This window comes from Cylas formicarius, unplaced genomic scaffold (assembly GCF_029955315.1).
Source record: "Cylas formicarius isolate icCylForm1 unplaced genomic scaffold, icCylForm1.1 PGA_scaffold_5__7_contigs__length_24384050, whole genome shotgun sequence".
Classification (NCBI taxonomy): Eukaryota; Metazoa; Arthropoda; class Insecta; order Coleoptera; family Brentidae; genus Cylas; species Cylas formicarius.
In genome coordinates, this window is record NW_026844341.1 from 22,638,780 (window position 1) to 22,657,821 (window position 19,042).

The 19,042-nt window shown below is 37.9% G+C and overlaps 3 protein-coding genes and 1 non-coding gene across 5 annotated transcripts; 2 read left to right on the plus strand and 2 right to left on the minus strand.

The window, feature by feature from the left end:
• Nucleotides 1-188: 188 nt before the first annotated feature.
• On the minus strand, nucleotides 189-6,109 carry LOC132702246 (uncharacterized). The gene is made up of 5 exons (XM_060670777.1): nucleotides 5,788-6,109; nucleotides 4,479-4,709; nucleotides 3,886-3,943; nucleotides 2,080-2,180; nucleotides 189-1,504 (listed from the first exon to the last, which is right to left on the minus strand). The coding sequence occupies exons 1-5, from the start codon at nucleotides 5,960-5,962 to the stop codon at nucleotides 1,440-1,442; spliced, it is 630 nt and encodes a 209-aa protein (XP_060526760.1). The 5' UTR covers nucleotides 5,963-6,109; the 3' UTR covers nucleotides 189-1,439.
• Trnai-aau (transfer RNA isoleucine (anticodon AAU)) lies at nucleotides 3,774-3,847 on the plus strand. The gene has a single exon. It is a non-coding gene; the product is annotated as a tRNA-Ile (tRNA).
• Nucleotides 6,110-11,006: 4,897 nt separating the features above from the next.
• On the plus strand, nucleotides 11,007-13,231 carry LOC132702296 (uncharacterized). Its single transcript, XM_060670845.1, has 5 exons — nucleotides 11,007-11,121; nucleotides 11,177-11,363; nucleotides 11,621-11,817; nucleotides 11,873-12,003; nucleotides 13,002-13,231. The coding sequence occupies exons 1-5, from the start codon at nucleotides 11,017-11,019 to the stop codon at nucleotides 13,219-13,221; spliced, it is 840 nt and encodes a 279-aa protein (XP_060526828.1). The 5' UTR covers nucleotides 11,007-11,016; the 3' UTR covers nucleotides 13,222-13,231.
• Nucleotides 13,232-14,754: 1,523 nt separating this feature from the next.
• On the minus strand, nucleotides 14,755-19,040 carry LOC132702468 (histidine-rich glycoprotein-like). 2 transcript variants are annotated; one of them, XM_060671097.1, is made up of 4 exons: nucleotides 18,966-19,040; nucleotides 15,509-15,724; nucleotides 15,261-15,452; nucleotides 14,755-15,110 (listed from the first exon to the last, which is right to left on the minus strand). In XM_060671097.1, exons 1-4 carry the CDS (start codon nucleotides 19,024-19,026, stop codon nucleotides 14,893-14,895), a joined length of 687 nt encoding a protein of 228 aa, XP_060527080.1. In that variant the 5' UTR covers nucleotides 19,027-19,040; the 3' UTR covers nucleotides 14,755-14,892. The 2 variants fall into 2 exon arrangements, with proteins under 2 accessions (XP_060527080.1, XP_060527079.1); XM_060671096.1 differs by lacking the exon at nucleotides 18,966-19,040 and adding an exon at nucleotides 17,317-17,470.
• Between the last annotated feature and the right edge of the window lie 2 nt (nucleotides 19,041-19,042).

A 19,042-nucleotide genomic window follows, 5' to 3' on the forward strand; every position in this document is an offset into this window, starting at 1 on the left:
TACCACACTGCCGCGCTACTGGACAATTAGAAAGAGGAGTGCAAAATGCTAATTGTTACAGTCAAGCTGTCGATAAACATACTATACTATACTTCTTCTTCATGTGCGACCATCTCGTTATCCTTCTTCTTCCAGGCACCAGTTTGTATTTGGTAAAAATGCTCATCATATCATATCCCTCTGTGAACTATACTAGACAGTTCCGCTACTGGACAGAGTTGTCATAGAAAATATTTACTATTATGTTCCAGTTTTTAAGAAATATATTATAACATATTTCCTTCTTTCTTCTTCTTATGAACCTACAAAGACCTGTTTAAGGGCTGTCATTACTTCTATGTTGTCGAATCTTGATATCTTTCTTCTTCCTTGAAGGACGAATTTCATAAACATTTGTATTGGTGTCGTATTTCGCTATGAGTGTTGCTATAGTTAGTGGCTGGTGGGTCTTCATATCCTTCTCCTTCCCTTTTAAAAGGTTGTATTTGGAATCATTGGTGTTATATATCACTGTGAACGACACCACATCTTTGTGCTACTGGACAATTAGAAAGAAATAACAGAAAATATTCACTATTCACTATTGCAGTTGTTAATAATAATATTCCATGCTCCTCCCTATTTCTATAAACTTTTCCTTTGGAGGCTGAATCTTAAAAGGTTGTATTTGGTATGAATGTTGTTATATCTGGCTGTGAACGATACCACATCGTTCTGCTACTTGCCAGTTAGCAAGAGGTGTGAGAAAACTATCGTGTTACAGTTGTTGAATTTATTAAAAGCAATTTTCAAAGGTGAAATGAGTCGTTCTTCCCTTTTCTTCGTCCTCTGCGTGTACCACCAGAGGGTAAAGTTGTTAAATCTTCATATTCATATATGGTATATTGCATGATTGGTCTGTATTGTTAGTAAACCAATGATTGTCGGTTCTGACGGTCATCTCATAGATGTTTTGCAAGAATGTACCCAAAAACTAATGGTGGTAGAAAAATTAATTAACAAGTTCTCTTCGTTCGCTTCTCCCTTAGTGACTAAAGTGGCGTTTATCGAACTTGTTGCATAATAAGGTATTGTAAAATAAAAATTTAATTTACATGCTTTGCAGAACAGAAAAATAAGTAAACTACTGATGAATATTTTATAATTGCCTCTTAACCAATAGTAGCAAGAAACACGAGTAAAGCAACGCTAACATAACCTTATATTAAGCCTGACGGAAGTTACACATTATGATAAATAAGTAAAAAAAACGAAATACGAAACAACACAACAAAACAAGAAACAGCCAAACGTTTCAAACGTAACTAAAACTAAAAACAAAATACAACAACGTAACAGAAAAAAAAAACAAACTAATAATAATAGAAAAGTGTTAATTAGAAAGAAGAAAACGAAGAGACGGAACAGGCTGGAATTGCATGAACGTCCAATTTGAATCCTCAGTAGTCATCCTCGGCTTCTTCCGATTCCTCGGCTTCTTCGTATTCGTAACTTCCGCCATCACCTAAAATTAGGAAACATTATTTTGATGTTCCGATACGATCAATTAATCAGACCGGCAATAGAAGTTGGTAAATTACTGGCACGTGAATATGTAAAAGTGGTGGCCGATCCGGAGTTCGGCGGATATTAATAAAAGTTACCAATTTTGGACGAATGTGACCGATTTTTCATCGGATATCGGCGAACGAATGTCGTAGTCGTTGTTTTTGGAAGCGTTCAGGCGTCACGCTTTGTTATCCGTACGGAAAGCTCGGCCGTAAAGTTTCCCGACGTCCGTCGGTAATATTCATCGATGCGAAGATAGTAACTTAATTTACATTAGCAGAACAGGTTGACGTATAAATCTCGCGCCGGCTCGCCGTGTCTCCGGCAGATGTTTTGGTGTTCCCATTTGAATATACACGAGAACCGGAGCGAGTCCGGAATAATTCGGGTGTTTCGACACCCAATTTGTAGGTGTTTGGGTACTCGATTAACTAACGTTCCGTATTGAGTTTCGCGCGTTCCGATGGAGTTTTCGGGGGAAAGGGGGAAGGTGTTTTGGACAGAATTCGGTTTGGGCATGAATGGACTCACCTTCCTCTTCGGCATCACCGTCGGCCTCCGATGAACCGTAGTATCCCGCTCCTTCGTCATCGAATCCGTAACTTTCTACGTTCTTCTTCTTTTTGTCGTCCCTGTTGGTACAGGAAAAAGTTGAAAGACGATGCGTTCGCGTCCAAATGGTACCAAGTGGTACAGCATTGAATTATTTTTACTTTTTCAATTGTTTATCTGGTTTTTCGATTTTACGGTTAAGGTGTGAGGTTCAATAAGGTTTATAGTACCTGAATCTTAAGGTTCTTTACATAATTTGAATTTTCTATAAATTTAACCCAGTTTTAATATTTTTGAGAAGTATTTAAATTATGTAGGCGAAATTTTTAATTACAAAGACTAATTCCGGCCCCATAAGAATTTTGAGTGCCTGAAATTGAATTCATTAAACGCCTTATCTTTATATTTTCATACTTTTTGACATTGGTTCAAATTCTATTGTTAAAAGTTACTAAAAATCTACACGAATAATAACAGTAATAATGGATGAGATTTTCGCAAATTCTCAAAACTCCAGAAAGAAAAATTGCCGCTGTCGATGCGACCGATATTGCGTTTTGAGCCAATTTTTCATTTACGGCAGGTTTTCATTATTTCTGCAAAGAACAAGTTTTTTTTTAATATTTCGAGAAACACCAGCCCCCTAGTTTCATTAGGTCGGGGGCCAAGTGCCAGTCTGCCAAATTCAAAGTAAAATTTTTATTTATTTTTTATATCAAAAAATAAGTGATTAAAAAGTTAGAGTCTAATTGCGAATAATAAATGTTTCGCTTATATATTTTGTATAATATATATTTTTTTAATCATTAAATAATTGTTCTGTATTTCAAAATTAGTCGGAAAAACCACCTAAGTACACAAAGCTGCCGGGTTTGGGGGAATTCCCGTGCAGTCAAAGTTAATATAAGCTTGGCGATTTATTAGTGAAATTTACGTTGCCACAGAAGATAAACTTAAATAGATAATGGCCAGTATTCGTCGGTTTTTCCTCTCTATGTGTCAATAAAAGCTCACGCGGGACTTTTTGACCTTTGTCGAGTTATCGGCCGAAATTCTTATGCAATTTCTAATGCAATGTTTCATTCCTCGAAATGAATAATGGCAATTCTAAACAGGACGGACCTCGCGCGCATCGACGTACCGGGTGAACAAACTTCAATGTCTCAGCTTAATTTTTCTTCACATGCAACGATCTACAGGGTGTCTCACAGCTCTATTATTGACAAAAGATAATTTATGTAATTAATAATATATTAATATTGATTAAATAATTATTATTATATATTAATTCATACATTAAAATAATAAAGCTTAATCGATATTTATTGCTGTCAAATTATCTAGAGGTTCGCAAATTTGGGCTCATTTTTTAATATGCAGAAACGTAGGTGTATTTCCTAAAAAAATATATAAAACTTCTCACTTTTCATATAATAGGGCTGAAACATCGAGTTTTGCTCGCCCTGTAGACGCTTTATGGCAGTTCTGCGAGTTTTCTCGTCAAGGTGATTTCGCAATTTCCGACACAATACTAATTACTAAATCGTCGGGACGTTATATAGAAGCGGTCATCCGTTGCGATTTTTTAAATCAACAATAGATTTCCCGACTTCCCAGGTTTTTCAAATCCAACGCCCCGCTTTTCACGCATACATCGCACAGTTTTAAAATGTGGCCCATTAGCTCAGTTGGTTAGAGCGTCGTGCTAATAACGCGAAGGTCGCGGGTTCGATCCCCTCATGGGCCAATTCTTTTTTAGATTTTTTTTGTTCATAGGCAACTCACTTGTGGAGTTCTTCGGTGACGTGGTGAGCTCTGGTCTCTTCGCCGTCGTCGTCTGATTCTGTAATAAGGAAAAATATCCGATTAAAATATTTGCAAATTGTTGAAAGAGGCGACACAACACAAAAAAGCGAGCCGACCTGCCAGCGTCATCCTCAGTCGTTAAAAAGGAAGATTACAAATATTGGAATCATGTCATTTATAAATTCGACACGTGTGGTTCTAAAATAATTATTATTTTTTTAAATATTCATTTGCGGAAAATTCTCGATAAACTGCGTCCTGCTTATCGCAAAAAAAATAAAGTATTTTTTTCGTTACGACAAAGTTATCTATGCACGTATACAGATAAACATCCACTCGACGACAGGACGACTAGATATAGATAAGGTTCTAATTAAGAGGCTTGTTTTCGCTCCAGAGATATAATTGACTTCAAATTTGACGTGATCCCCTCAATGTTGGCTCATCGATGCCGAATATTTAAAAATGTCTTCTCCGGCCTTTTCAAGTCCGGTATTAAATTTTATACGAGTTGCTACTGCAGACTCAGTACGTGTTATAGTGTTAGTACTCAACTAGTTTCTCGCACTAACCTTTCTCTTCTTTCTCCCCACTGTCATCTTCGGCTTCCGCTTTCGCCTTATTCCCTTGGCCGTACTCGGAGTGTTTTTCGTATCCGTACTTGTCTCCGTCTTTTTTATGGTAGCTGTCGTAGTGTTTGTATCCGTCCTGTCCTTTGTCGTCCATTTTTTTCGAGTATCCGTGGAGATCTCCCTCGTCATCCCCGGAATTCCCGTACACGTAGATGTAGGCGTCCTTGACACCTGAATCGAGAAATTCCGCTTATAATTCTTCTGGATCTCGGCACAGGGATGATTCGTATACAGTTTCAAAATCCATATTTTCCATTCAAAAAGTGATTTCGTTTCTGTTAAACGAATTTGGACCTACAAATGTTTTTCAAAAGCCGTAGTCGGTTACGCCATCTGTGCGAGAGTGGCCAAACTGCAAGGAAACATTGTGAAGAGCGCGGCTGCAGTTTCGGTCGCTCTCCAAGAGAGGGCAGCGTCCCACAACATTGTGGTTAGTGTAGTTTTTGTATTACAATACGCCCTCTGAAAATGGGCTTTTGTCCGAAATTAAGATGTGATATGAAGAACAGTATATAGTGGATAGCCATCAGACTCCATAATAAAATTTCTTAGATACTAAGATTTCGTCACCCTAGCGAATCCACGAACCTTGCCCAACTTATCTTTGGTATTTATCAACATTGGAAAGTTTTGGACAATACTTGGTCATAAAAAAAGAAACATTCCAAACTTTCACCATCACGCCTTCTATTGGGAAACATTCAACCTGGCTGACGTCGGTGTTTCCACCTCCAGTATGTCACTAGACTATGCCATGGCAGCAATAAAAGGGTGGTCGCCGCGTCAATTAACATGTTGCAAATAAATACATTGAAAATTTTCGGGAACGCGAGGGCGACATGCTTTCTTTTGCAGTAATTTCGTTAAATAATCAGTAATTTTCCAAACCGCAAAGCAATTTTCCCCCCTTTTGTCCGACCGACCGCGCATTTAAATTAGATTTAAATTAAATCGTTTTTGCGTGCCAAAAGAGGAAACGCCGTAGTCGGTTGCGCCATCTGTGCGAGAGTGACCAAACTGCAAGGAAACATTGTGAAGAGCGCGGCTGCAGTTTTGGTCGGTCTTCAAAAACATCGTTATTCTAGATTTTGTACTACGATAGGCACTTGGGCTTTTATAAGAAACTAAAATTTGATATGAAGAACGACAACGAACGACAGTTCCGTAGGAAAGACCTCTTGCGCAACTTATCTTTCGTGTTAATCAAAATTGGAAACCGCACCAAAATTTTTTTTACAATTAAAAATACCTGGTTTGAGCAGATCCCCGATATGGCTGGGGGCAGCCCGGGCCTCCCTGACCGTCGATTCCACCGTGGCGGTGTCATCGCCGAGTTCGGTCATCAGCTCGTCCTTGATGGCCGGGGCGGCGGCAACGCCGCACGCCAGCAACGCGGCAACAACGCAGACTGCGATTTTGCACATTTTTCTTCCGGTTTAGACCGAAAAGTCGGACACACCAAAATGAACGAAAAAGCGCCCTCGAATGCGATATTATCAACCGGCAAGATAATTCTGTATCTAGCGGGCGGCGGATTGGTTCTTATAAACGTTTTTTTTGCCCGATTTTGTTTTGTTTCGGAGGTAGGGCGGCAATTAGGAGCGTTTCCCGCGGTTTCGCGGGCACGTTAAGTAACAACAATCTCATTGATGTAACGTTTCTGCGGCTCGATTGGTATTTTAACAATTGATTCGCAATCTGCGACGCTCGGATCGGCTATAATCGATGACTCGGCGTACGGGGTCCGATCAAAAAGCAACTGTCAAATTGCGTCACGACACAAGAACACTGACTAAATTAACAATAACGTTTCGTTTGGCCAGTTTTTCACTTTAAACGTCATATATTCTCAGTTCACTTTGGATAAACATTTTGATTACGCAGTATCATACTTTTTTTGCATTAGTTAAGATACGCAAAAAGCGCAAATTGTATTATGGCGACTTTCAAATTAACTTTGCTGAGGGCCATATTACGGTAAAGTATTTGGCAAATTTATCCCAATGGTATCGTTCAAAATGAATTAATTAATGAGTCCGCCCCTATCAAACGCAGCGGCTGGTGAAGTACTCTATAATAAAAAAAAAACAACTCTTAAATAAAATTCATTAATAAGGCAAAAAAATGTTTTTTTTTAACTTCGTTTAATGATTTTAATGTGTGAATCAATGAATGAGTTGATTAGTTGTTTTCCTTCACTTTTTTATGTTATTGCCTGAACACTTAATAATAATAATAAATGCCTTTTGTTGTGTAATTTATCATCAATAAGAGTTTATTACAATAATTTAGCTTTATCTAGCTTAAAAGCCACTCTGCTGAACAGGATATGTTTTAGCAAGACATTTAACTTTTTTAGACATTACGCATTCGAGAAATTCGTAACATTAAAAATTTAAGCTTTTTAGGGTCAGTCCCTGTATAAAAAAATCCTATAAAAACCATAAACAGTTACAATATGAAAATGTTATTGTGCAATCAGCAAGCATTGTTAGGTAATTAATACCAGTTACAGTGCCTTTAAATCGAAAAGGTCCAATGAGTCCCCTTGAAGACAAACCGCACCACACATTTACAGCTTTTTCAATTGTAATGTGAGGATTTTCTTCACCCCAGTAAACACAATTTTGCCTATTGACAGTTCCATTAAGTTCACCATCTCCTGAATCCATCCACAAAATTGCAACCTTCGATCTGGATCGTCGTCATTTAGCTGTTGCACCAGCCTTGGAATGTAAACCCGATACTTGCCTCTCTTCAGAATGCGTAGCACGCTGCTAGCACTTACATCACTTTCACGTGCCCCTTGCCTTGAAGATTTGTTAGGAGAGCGTTGAAACAGTTCCAAGAATGCCGTTGATGACTCATCACTTGTAGCTGTTCGAGGCCGACCTGAATATGCATGCACATCACACACTGTTCCATGAACTTCGAATTTGTCTCGTATGCGTGTAATTGTTAATCTTGAAGGTGGTTCTGTATCATACTCCCTTCTCCACTGTCTTTGAACTTCATTTACATTCTCAAACTTCCAGTACCACTTAATAACCTGCTTACGTTCTTCAAAACTCAAACGTACGTTCCCCATGTTGATATTACAAATTCCAACTGATAATATAACATAGAGCGACGATTATGCTGGCACCTGGCGAAGAAATATAACATTAGCCTTGTAGAGCGGGAAAACTACAATAGTTTAAAGTGTGTATACAGTTTTTTGAAGCACCCTGTATATTAGACTTCGCCTCAACATGCTCATTGACAAATGCCTTATTGCACAGAAAATGTCAACGCTATAAACTATAAAGAGCAATGGCCCTAAAATGGAGCCTTGTGATTAGATAATATTCTTTGAAACCTGTTTGATATGTATGATCCAATTAAACTAACTTATTTACAAGCAAACTGTGATTAATGTTGTCAAACGTTCTAAAATCTAAACTACGAATATGCATGCTGACCATATTTTTGTCACAAGTCCTGATTACATTAGTTACTGCAACCTAAGTACCAAAATGTTTGAAAATAAATGAGAACTAAAAGTTCAGATTTTCACGAAATTATATATTTTGAAAAATAAGCCTAATGTGGCTGTTCTGTTATTAAGGCTATAGTTCTCTATGTTGGTTTTATGGGCTTTGTTTTTAAAAATAGGTACGATTTTTGAGTTTTTTAAGGGCAGTGGATACTTGCCCTGGAGGAAGCTCAAATGGACTAAATATGATAGAATAGGAGCTATAATATCTTTAATAGAGATTAACAAAGTGCCCGGTATTTCATCGATTCCAGATGATTTCTTAAGGCATACTTTTCTAATTACTTGTGTTTTCTCTACTGTTGCAGTAGGGTAGAGAAAAGTCGTGAGTGTATTTTAATATCAGGCGTTAGATTTTGAGGCTGCTTGCTATTTTGTTAGCAAGATCAGCAAAATATTTGTTAAAATTTCACAGATTTTGTATCCGTCTTGTAGTGTTTCACCACCAACGGTTATGTTGGTTATAGAAGAGGATTTACTTTTATAGATAAATAAATAAATTAAAAATTTTCGGGCGGCGGTCGTTGTTCGGGAACGCGATTGCGTAACGTGAGGCGACATGCTTTCTTTTGCCGTAATTCCGTTAAATAATCCGTAATTTTCCAAACCGCAAAGCAATTTTCCCCCCTTTGGTCCGACCGACGCGGGCCGCGCATTTAAATTCGATTTAAATTGAATCGTTTTTGCGTGCCAGAAGGAAACGGACCCGCGACTGTAATTCCTACAACGCAACGAAGGCGAAAAAATATATAATAACGTTTATTTCGATAGATAAAATTTAACAATAAAGTACAACGTGCAATAATTTTGTGGTTAATTAAGATTTTATCTGTGAATAGACAAAAGTTTTCTCGAATTCGTTTTGGAGTACCGATTGCGCTTTTCAATAATTCTGATCCCTTATTATAACTTTATTGGGTAAAACAGAGGCCCTGCCTATGCTAATAGCACAGGAACTCGTGAAGTAACAAAATTTTGATAAGGTCTGTTCAATATGCGCATGCGCGTGATTTAAAATTTCGTTTTTAACCAATGCCACCTCTAATTGCAAATTCTGACGTTCGACGCAGAAGGCCTTGCAGCTTTCAACAACCAAAATGGCCGCTGGCAGGTCGTCAATGTTTGGATGCTGCATTTTTACGGCAGTATTTTCTTAAAATATGTCGAAACCCTATTGAATTTTCATGCAAAAAAAGAATTAAGCTGTGAAAAGTGTTGCTAAGAAAATTCTGTAAGTAGTTTGGCGTTTTGGTTCTTTAAGCCCTATAGACACGACACCAGCTACATGTCCCCTAATTTGTGCCCTTAAGTCGGCGCAAACAGTTTGTTCGAAACAATAAACAATGCATTGAATTGCATCTAATGTCTGATTCGATGCCTTCGTTTGACAGCATTTCAGGCAAAGATAAATCAGCTGGAACTGATCAAAACTAATTTATCGATTCCGCCAACTGTCAACAAATCGTACGACATCGCTTTGATGTTATTTCCAGAGGATCCCGTTCCATCTGTGGGGCTTCCACGGTTTCAATCACAATTTAATTATGCCGTTCATCGATCTTTCTTGCTTCCCTAGCATCAAATCCAGCAATGTTCCTTCAAATTCAGCCTGCATCTTAAAATATTTACAAGAACATAGAAAATCCACCATGCTTCGGGATTTTTATCGGTGAAAACTTTATCTAGACAGGAAGACAAAACTACTACTACTAACGAGCAATGAGTTATACAGAGTGTTTCCAAAACCGTCATACAAAAACAAAAGAAAAATGTTCATGTCATACATTAATTGATGACTGTTGTCCTCCTCTTGTTCTTTAATATAAATAGGACAACGAGGTGGTATTCTCGTTGCTTGATTGCCTTATTTAGCGACCAATTCTTGCTGAAATTATTTTCATTTCATTTCAAATAATAAATATCAAAATACCGGACTATACTTGTTATCTCTAAACAATAAATCCAAAAGTACAATATTATTACATATACACATACATCATTTTTTATTTTTAAACAAATAAAAAGTATTAACTAAAAGATGCCAATGTAGTAATGTGGCTTCTTTGGTAATACTATCAAAAGTAAGTACAACTAAAACCATAAGAGTAGTGTTATTTTCCACTGTTATTTTTCATTTTAAGATTTTCGATATGCTCCTATCTATTGCTGTATGATCAATTGTTGGAGTACTAACAATGAATCCAAGCATCGCTTCCCCAATCCCGAAGCTAGTCCAGAATTATTTGATACCTGGGTCAACTTAACAGCGAACAAGAGGCTAATAAAGATATACAGAAATAATTATTTTACTTTAAATGTATTTATGTACTCTTTTAAAACTCACAGACTAAAGAGCATCGAGGTATGTTGTTGGGTATTCACAAAATCGGAGAACATTAAATTATATGAACGATGCATTTGTAAGCAAAATTCGATAAGCTCTTGCAATCATCAAATACATTTTTACAAATGATAATATAACATTAACAACATGCTTTCATGACGACAAAAATGAAAAGGCAAATTTTTTCATATTTAGTAAATATGCAGGCCCATAACTACTGTTCTCAAATAAATAGGATATCAAGAAGTTTAGATATGGGACACATCCCACCAAATGCGTCAAAAATGTTTCTTTCCGCTAGAAGGAATATGGTTTTGAACTTCGTTATTAGTTTGTAACCGGGTAATAGATGGCGCTGGCGATGCTGTTTCAATTCTCCGAGAGTAAAGTTTCCCACCTATAAGCAATATAACGTGTGTCTCTGCCCGTTAACAACGATTTAGCCCACAAAAAAAACGAAACATGTAGAAAAATTGAAAAATAATATAAGCAAGCTCGAAAGGAAGAAAACTCCATTATCATTTCAGTTCCGACAGATGGAGTCAACGATGTGTAAACTGTCACACTCCGTCATTTTGACAGACAAAATTCGAAGTAATATGTCATCCCCGTCGGCCATTATCATCTCCAAAATTCTCAGTACATTCAGGCAACAGAGTCGACCTTTAAAACCCCTATATTCCACACTAGGCAAACCATCCGAAGTGAGTATCCGACTTCGATGGGACGTGCAGCGAAAAGAGTAAATGCTTTTGACAGACGAAAAACGAAAATGAGTCGAAATATCACATAACACGCGCCACCAAGGAAGATTACGACGGAATCATCAAGCTGATGCACGAATCTTACTACGAGGAGGAACCCACCTGCTCGTGCCTTGGAGTAACCCCCAACCCCGTCTTGGATGAGCGCCGCTTAAGGGCAATGGCCGAGGGGTATAGTTTAGGTCTGTCCGTTTGAGTGGGAACGCTTAAAGGAGCTTCTTGCTCATGCCTAACCACTTAACCTAAATTTTCAGGCCTTATGGTAGATTCTCATTTCCCCTAATGTCATTTTTCGTTATGAAGTCTTAAGACGATTCTTGTATCGTGTTCTTACTTGTATAAATCGATCATAACATCTCGTTTCCACTCTTTTTGTAACTTTTTCTTTTACCTCACTCCTTGAGCGGCATAGAACAACTCTTGTTTTCGTTTCGGTCAGTTGCGAAGTGCGCGCACGACGGTAGCATCGCAGGTGGCGCGATCAACGAGTCGACTCATCCGTGGGACCCAGATCTGGGCGAAAAACTGGCCTGTTCGGTCAAGTGCCCCAAGGTGAAGCAACTGATCCTGTTTTACGCCTATGTGATGCGGGCGCCGGACCTGTGGGAGTGCTTGGGGGTCGGCAAAATTTTCGAGGTGCAGTTCGCCCCCTTTTAGCACGTCAGACATGTTTTCGTTTGCTCGGTTGCAGATGGCTAACGTATTCGTGAAGCGGGCCCACAGGAGGAACGGATTGGCCCACAGACTGATGAAAAGGTCGAAGGCTTTGGGGGCCGACTGTGGATTCGGCGTGCTCAGGTGCGACGCCACTAGTGAACACACGTAAGTCGGCGTCAGCAGAAAAATATTTCCTTTTTTTTTTTAACGGCGGATCAAGGTGTCAAGATCAAAGTTTAACGACATTACTTTCTTTTGAAAAACTCAGTTGATTTCAATAAAGATTGAATCAACTCAATTGTGCAATTAATAATAATAATAATAATAATAATAATAATAAGCAAAAACAGTTTATCGCACGGAGTTTATCCGGTTTATTCTCACGTATGTTTGAGACAATATTGAAATTCCCACGCATAAAGAAAATTGACGGCTGATATAAAATATTTGTCCTAAATTTTACCATGCAAAAGCCCATACCTTCAGAGATGATTCTCGAACCTGCCTAGTAGTGCCTGATGGTGAAATCCCCCACAAAACAGTTATTTATTTATTTTATTTGCTTTTATATTTGTTTCATATAAATAAATGTTATAATCCGTTACTTCTATTATTTCAAGGTAAATATTATTTTATTGAAATAGCAAATGTTCGTTATTTATTGTTGAAAATACCAAAAAATTTTAATGGCAGAGACGCCTTTTTGAGCACACAGTGAATTAAATCGATTATTTAAAATTAAAAACTATACGTGCCATTAATATTTTACATTTAGGGCACACCAGATACCTATAAATTAACGTATTTTATGATTAATTATGATTAATAAAAGCGAATATAATAGAAACACTAAAATTGATAAAATAAATATATAAAGTTGTTTAAGTAATCAAAGAAAAATTAGTTTAAATTTCGTCAAACTGGTAAACACGCATAAAATAGGTAGTACGTTTTTCAGTGAACTCTTAATAATATTTTGTAGTTCATTTTTCATATTTTTGTATTGCCGTGCTGTAGGTTTTAAAATGCATATCGATTTTATTTCACACTGAGCCTGGTACAACTGGTTCTGTCTCTCTTGCTCTCTCTGTCTCAGATAGACATTTATGTATGTATCGACTATGTAAAGCAAATAAATAGTTTTTTATTTTTTCTTTTTTCAGCGCGGGCATATGCGAAAATTTAGGAATGCAATTAGTCGCTGAAATTCCCTACTGCACCTACTTAGGGCCCGATCTGTTGCCGGTGTTCAAGCCCCCGTTTCCCCACCAATCGGTCAAAGTATACTGCGACTGCTCCCCCCAACTGAACGAACTGCGAAGCAAACTGGACCAAAAAATCAGGCAATTCAGAAACGGTATCGGCGGATCCGCTAACAAATGAAAGAAACTCTCCTCTGTCACGAAATAAAATTCTAAAAATATGAATCAGTTTCAATTCTCTGATTTCCTATGGTTTCCGAGATCCCAAATGTTGTATAGTTTAATGAGTTAAACAAGTCCTATTCTGGTTTCTACTTATAAAAAGGGATTTTTTGGACTACATTTTTGAAACTGAAAAGTGATATTGAAATACATTTATTTGGATTGCTTCTTTTTTTTAATCAGGTGTTTTAAAATATTTCTGAAATATTTTAATTATATTTGTATGAAAGGAGTGTTTTGTTTCGATTTAACTTTTTAGTATACCGAGTTTGTAAAAAGTTCCGTTCAGCTGAAATATCTCCAAAGCAGCAGTGTTGTCAGATTAACCACTGTTAATAAAAAAAAACTATTAACAGAAGTTTTGAGGGTTTGGAACATGGAAATTATGGAAGTGTATCAGCTAAAGGTTACCAGAATTATAATTATATGTATATACGTAGTCCCCCTTCTAGTCGCTAGGTGGCACCACAGTTTTATGGCTCTGCTTTAACCATACATGGTATACACGCTATCTATGGTCTTAACATCATTCCTCTTTTTGTGCTTTGGTGGCACACGTTCATTTTTGTTCGCAGTAGGTTTTTTTCAGAGTTTCAATCATAGTTATGAGAGAATCAAATATCTAGCCCTCCTAGACCCTTTTTGGTCTCGGAAACAGTTTTTGAAAAATGTTTTTTGTAGACCCTTGCACACACGTTTTTTTTTTAAATACGTCCCGACCCCCCCCAGCCCCTCCATTTTCAATAGGGACCATCACGGGCCAAACATGAAGTCGATTGCTTCAAATTTCGGACACTTATCGTGAATCGCGAAAAAAAGATGAATACAGGGCCATTTCTTATAAGCTTTTGTGCCTCCTAGAGAGTTAAAAAGGAGGGAAATTTTAATTTTATAGCTCCAACGGTTCCAAAGTTATTCAGGAAAAACCAAAAGACGAGAACGGAGAACGGACAAACAGACAAAAAACATTTTTTTTCCTCGGTGACATACCGTTACCGAGATATAAAATTTTTATAGGAGCAAAAATTCGATTTCATCGATTTTCGAAAGTAACAAGAATACCTACTTTTAACATTTTAAGGAAACACGCCCACTTTTGGCAATTTTCTCTAAAATTCAAAAATAATGACCGGGCTTGAGGGTCGGCTATTGGTCAAAGGCGAACAACCGATAAGCGGAAGATGCAAAAAGTGCGTTCGGTCTACTCCAATCTCGACGTCGGGTCCTAAAAAGGCGACCGCAGGTGATTGGATCGAAAAACTGCGGTTAGGTAATCGGCAAAAACGAAAATGGAACGATTCGAACGACGCAGATATGTTTTATTGGGCCAATAGAAAAACCGTAACGTTGCAAAACACATTTCGAGCGTTGAACAGCGACGTGAGAGCAAAAACGTTTATACGCCGAAGACAAGAGACGGCGATTTGCTTTCGCCGATTACTCCCCGCCTCAGCTAATCGCAAAATTGTCACGCGGTTGCGTAATAATTTCGAGAAGCGCACATACCTCCATGACGGTTTAATTATCTTCATTTATAAAAAAACATATAAGAATAAATAACAACTAGATCGGTATAACAAAAATAACAAATATTAATTTATCACAATGGTCACAACCCGAGTGGGCGTGACTAATACTTATGGTGACCGGCGTAACCGTACTGTTTCCCTGCGTGGTGCCCGTGGTTCCGTCCGTAGTCCGAGTGGTGGTTGTGGTGCTGCTTGTGCCCCCTTTCCTTCTTAAAGTCCCTGTGGTCTTCGTCCAGCTTGCCCTTGTCCACGTACCCTTTCTTGCCGAATTTGTTACCTCGATGACCCGACTTGTGGCGTTTTCCGTTCTTGTGGTCTCCTGCAAGAAATTTTGCATTTCGGTATATCCTATGGTAATCGATTTCGACCAATTTGGAACGTAACCAAAAAGCAAATAAGATTTGGAATTTGTATTTCCAGCCTGGTCCGGTTTCATGGACCGTTTGAACCCAAGAAAACATCTATTTACCCTCTTTCTTCTTGTAATAAGAATGATTATCGCCGTGCTTGTCATGGTAACCCTCCTTGTGCGCGTCGTCATAGAACCGGTGCTCCCGATGATACTCGTCCCTGTGGAACTTGTTGTGGTACCCTCTGGTCTTGTGTCCCCGTTTGTGGCCTTTTTTCTCGCCAAATTTGGCCGCTTTGTGCGATTTCTTCCCTAAAATTGCCGCGATTACTGCCGAAGCAAACGCCTCGAGTCCTCGTGGTGCTCACCCTCTTGGTACTTCTTGTAGTGCGCGCCCTCGTCGTGGTGTTTGTCGTGGTGGCCGCCTTTTTCGTGGTGGTGGCTCGCTTTGTGGTGGTCCTCGTGTTTTTCGTGGTCCTTTACGTTATGCTGGTGGTCGCTCTTGTAGCCCTGGGAGCCCTTGTCCCCGTGGGCCACGTGAAAACCGGAATGACCTGTTTGCCCCACCCCCGCCGACTTGTGTTCTGGGAACGTGAAATCATTTGAATTAAGTAAGTTTTTCGAAGATGGTGATGCGTTTTGTGGATCCCATCAGCTTCATTTGCTTCATGTTTTTGCTCGTTTAAATTTTGAAAAAGAAAACGTATTTAGGGGGGTTGTTTTTGATAATTTTGATTACTTGGTTTCGTTCGATTGTCAATTGAGCAACACAGTGGTTATACCACAATGTTTTTGTTCTGAAACCCAAACAGGTCAGTGTTTTACCTCAATTTTCTTGTAATTGGAATGACGTGACAAAATTCTCGTCTTTTATTAAAAACCAACCACTAAAACTGATTGCCACACAAGCGGATTCGCAACGTTTCGGCCTGCGCCCGCAATTTTTATATGAAAAAAGTCAGAAGGTCGGCATAAGTAGTTCACGTGACCAAAACAGGCCTCAATTGCGTACTTAAAGGATGGCACCTTTGAACTTTGCGTTTGATAATTTGATCGGGAGTGCTGCTTACTCGCCAATACCTGGGCATTTCCAAAAATTCTCCGTTTTTTGATTGATAAAAATAAAATATTCTCTAATAAACTTCAATCTTGACTTGAATAGTGTATTCTATGGACCATAACCTCAAACCCAATGCCTCTAAATTTTGTGTTCTGTGTAATAATAATAAAAATATTCTTCTATAAATAATCAGTTGATATCTATCGTTAACAGGGCTAAGAATATAGGCGTAATTTTTGATAAATCTCTTGATTTTCAGTCACGTTGCGCGTTAGTCTCATGTTATCTTTGTTTGATCATGCGGATGTGGTTTATGGGACCTCACTACATTATCCCATTTCCTAATCATATTACTCCATATTTAATTAGCTATAATATTTATTTTTTATATATTTTTGTAGGTTTTTGTGTGGAAATGTAACCTGGATTTGAGTGACGTGAACTCTTCTTTTAATGATAATAAAATACCTAAAAATCATCTTCGTAGTCAAAAGCCATGTAGAGAGTTTTCGCTTTACATAAATACTGAAGATTTGCGATTGGTATATGATGTAAAGTTACCTGGAATATTCATAGATAAAAACGCGAATTTCAAAACTCATTGCTCTTCTTTGGTATTATTTATATTTTAACAGTCACAAATACTAAGTATTTTCAAATCTACTAAAAAGATGTGATAATTTATATGCATTTAAAAAAATGTTGAAGGAATGTCTTGCGATTAAATTCCTGTTACTCACTAGGAGAGTACTTTAGTTGGTTTTTTTCCTTCCTTGTTTATAGATTAGTGTGTGTAGTCTTTGATTATGCGTCATTTTATTTTATTTTTTCGACAATTTCCTATACAAACATTGTCGATTAGAGAAATAAAGATTATTATAATTATTGTTATATCAATGTGTTGAAGGTGACGTCACTGTTATTATAATGAAAATGAAAATAAAAATGTCAAAATTGCATTGAGGTTCATACGCGATTTCATTGTAAGTAAATTTTGCTAATCAGGGAGTCTTTGGATTTTTTTCTCCTTCTAAATTTTATGCACCAATATTAAATAATAAAATCAGTAAAATGATAAAAAATAAATTTTCAATGAAACGATTCGAAAGTTGTTACCTGCGTGATGGGACGCCTGAGCTACGAGCCCCTCGGCGAAGGGGTCGTAATATTCCCCCGGCTTGAAAACGACGACCCCCCGGAAAGGGTCGTGCTGTCCGCTACACGGCAACCCGAAGTAAACTACCGCCAAGGCGACTTTTACCGCGAACATGCCTAAACTACTGATACGTTTCGTCGAACCCAGATCCTTTTATAGAATCGGCAGTATATAAAATGTCCGGTGACACGCCAGTCGGAAGCTGCGACCGAGAGAAAAAAAAACCGATCTGCACGCTTTCGGAAGGAAAGAAAATGCACAACAGCGTCACGGTCGTCGTTTGTTTACAAATCGGTCGCCGTATTGAATTTACTGCGAATACCGAATGTTTTAATTATCACAGAAGCCAGCAGAGATGCATGTTTCTTTGTTTCTATTTATTTATTGATTTAAAAATAGGAAAATTAGATGACCGTTAAAAAATCGAAAATTTTCGCCAATTCCCATCGAAAAGTGGAGATTTAATTACCTTCATGCAATAAATAGAAATGTTGATCAAAATAAATAAGAACTAAAGGTTCAGATTTTCACGAAATTATGTATTTTCGACAACACACGACACAACGCACTTATCGGAAAGATAATAGCAATATTCTAGTCTCAAAAATTATTTAAAAAAACAATGCTCAAGACATTGACACTTCAAATTATATTTTATTGCGGCGGGATCAACCAAGTTAAGAATATGCCACATTTTTTCTTCTATTTCTAAGGACTATTGTCAGCGATATTCGCTGATGAGCATACCAAAAACTCGAATTATTAATGATTTATAAACTTAAAATGTATTCTTATGAGCCCTTCTTTTGACCATGTCTCGTCGAGGTTGCGTTATGGGAGATTGCTGCTTTGAAGTTTGGCGAGTCTTGTACGAGTATTGTATATTTTTGAATTCTAGACTTATGCCTACATATAGTATATTACGCAAAAAGTGCGGTAAACGGCGCTTGACTCACGAGTTTATTTGACACGAGCGAAGCGCAGCGGAGCCAGTGCTTAATAAAAGAGCGACTCAAAAATTATACCGAACGTATTGCATAGTATACTTTTTCTACGAGCGTTAGTTTTTGGGTACGTTTTCGCCAAACAACACGAATACATTGAGTTGATAAACGTCAAAATTCAAGGAGTAGGAAATATCCGATTGCTCCCAAACCCGGGCGGTAAAATTCCGGAAATGTCCGAAGTGGTTCGAATCCGTGGGAAACGAAACTGACGTGGTAAAGTGACGCTTCCCGCACGCTAGATCGGTGTGGAACTAGGTATTTTACAGACGGGAGTAGTAGTATTTTTCAACTAAATTAAAACATGCATGATATCATTTCAAAAACAACTTTAGAATACCATCAAATTCCGTTAACAAATTTCCGGCAAATGTATAGGTTTCCTCAAACTTGACAATCTTCAATAATGTATAATGTCAAAAATTATGGCGATCTCTGAGGTCCTACTATCTTTCTCCAACTCACACAAGTCATTTGCTTTGTGGAATCCACAAAAATATCTAAAATAAAAACAATGATCGTGAATGCGTTGCTATAGGTGCACCTGGAGTGACTATCGCCAAGGAATGCAAAGGTCGTGGGCATGGTCGTTTATTTTCGCTTACCAGCAACGGGAAAACCAAAATGGTGCTCTCGTTTCGATGTCCCACATCCGCGCCGGCTCATTAATAAAAAACGTATT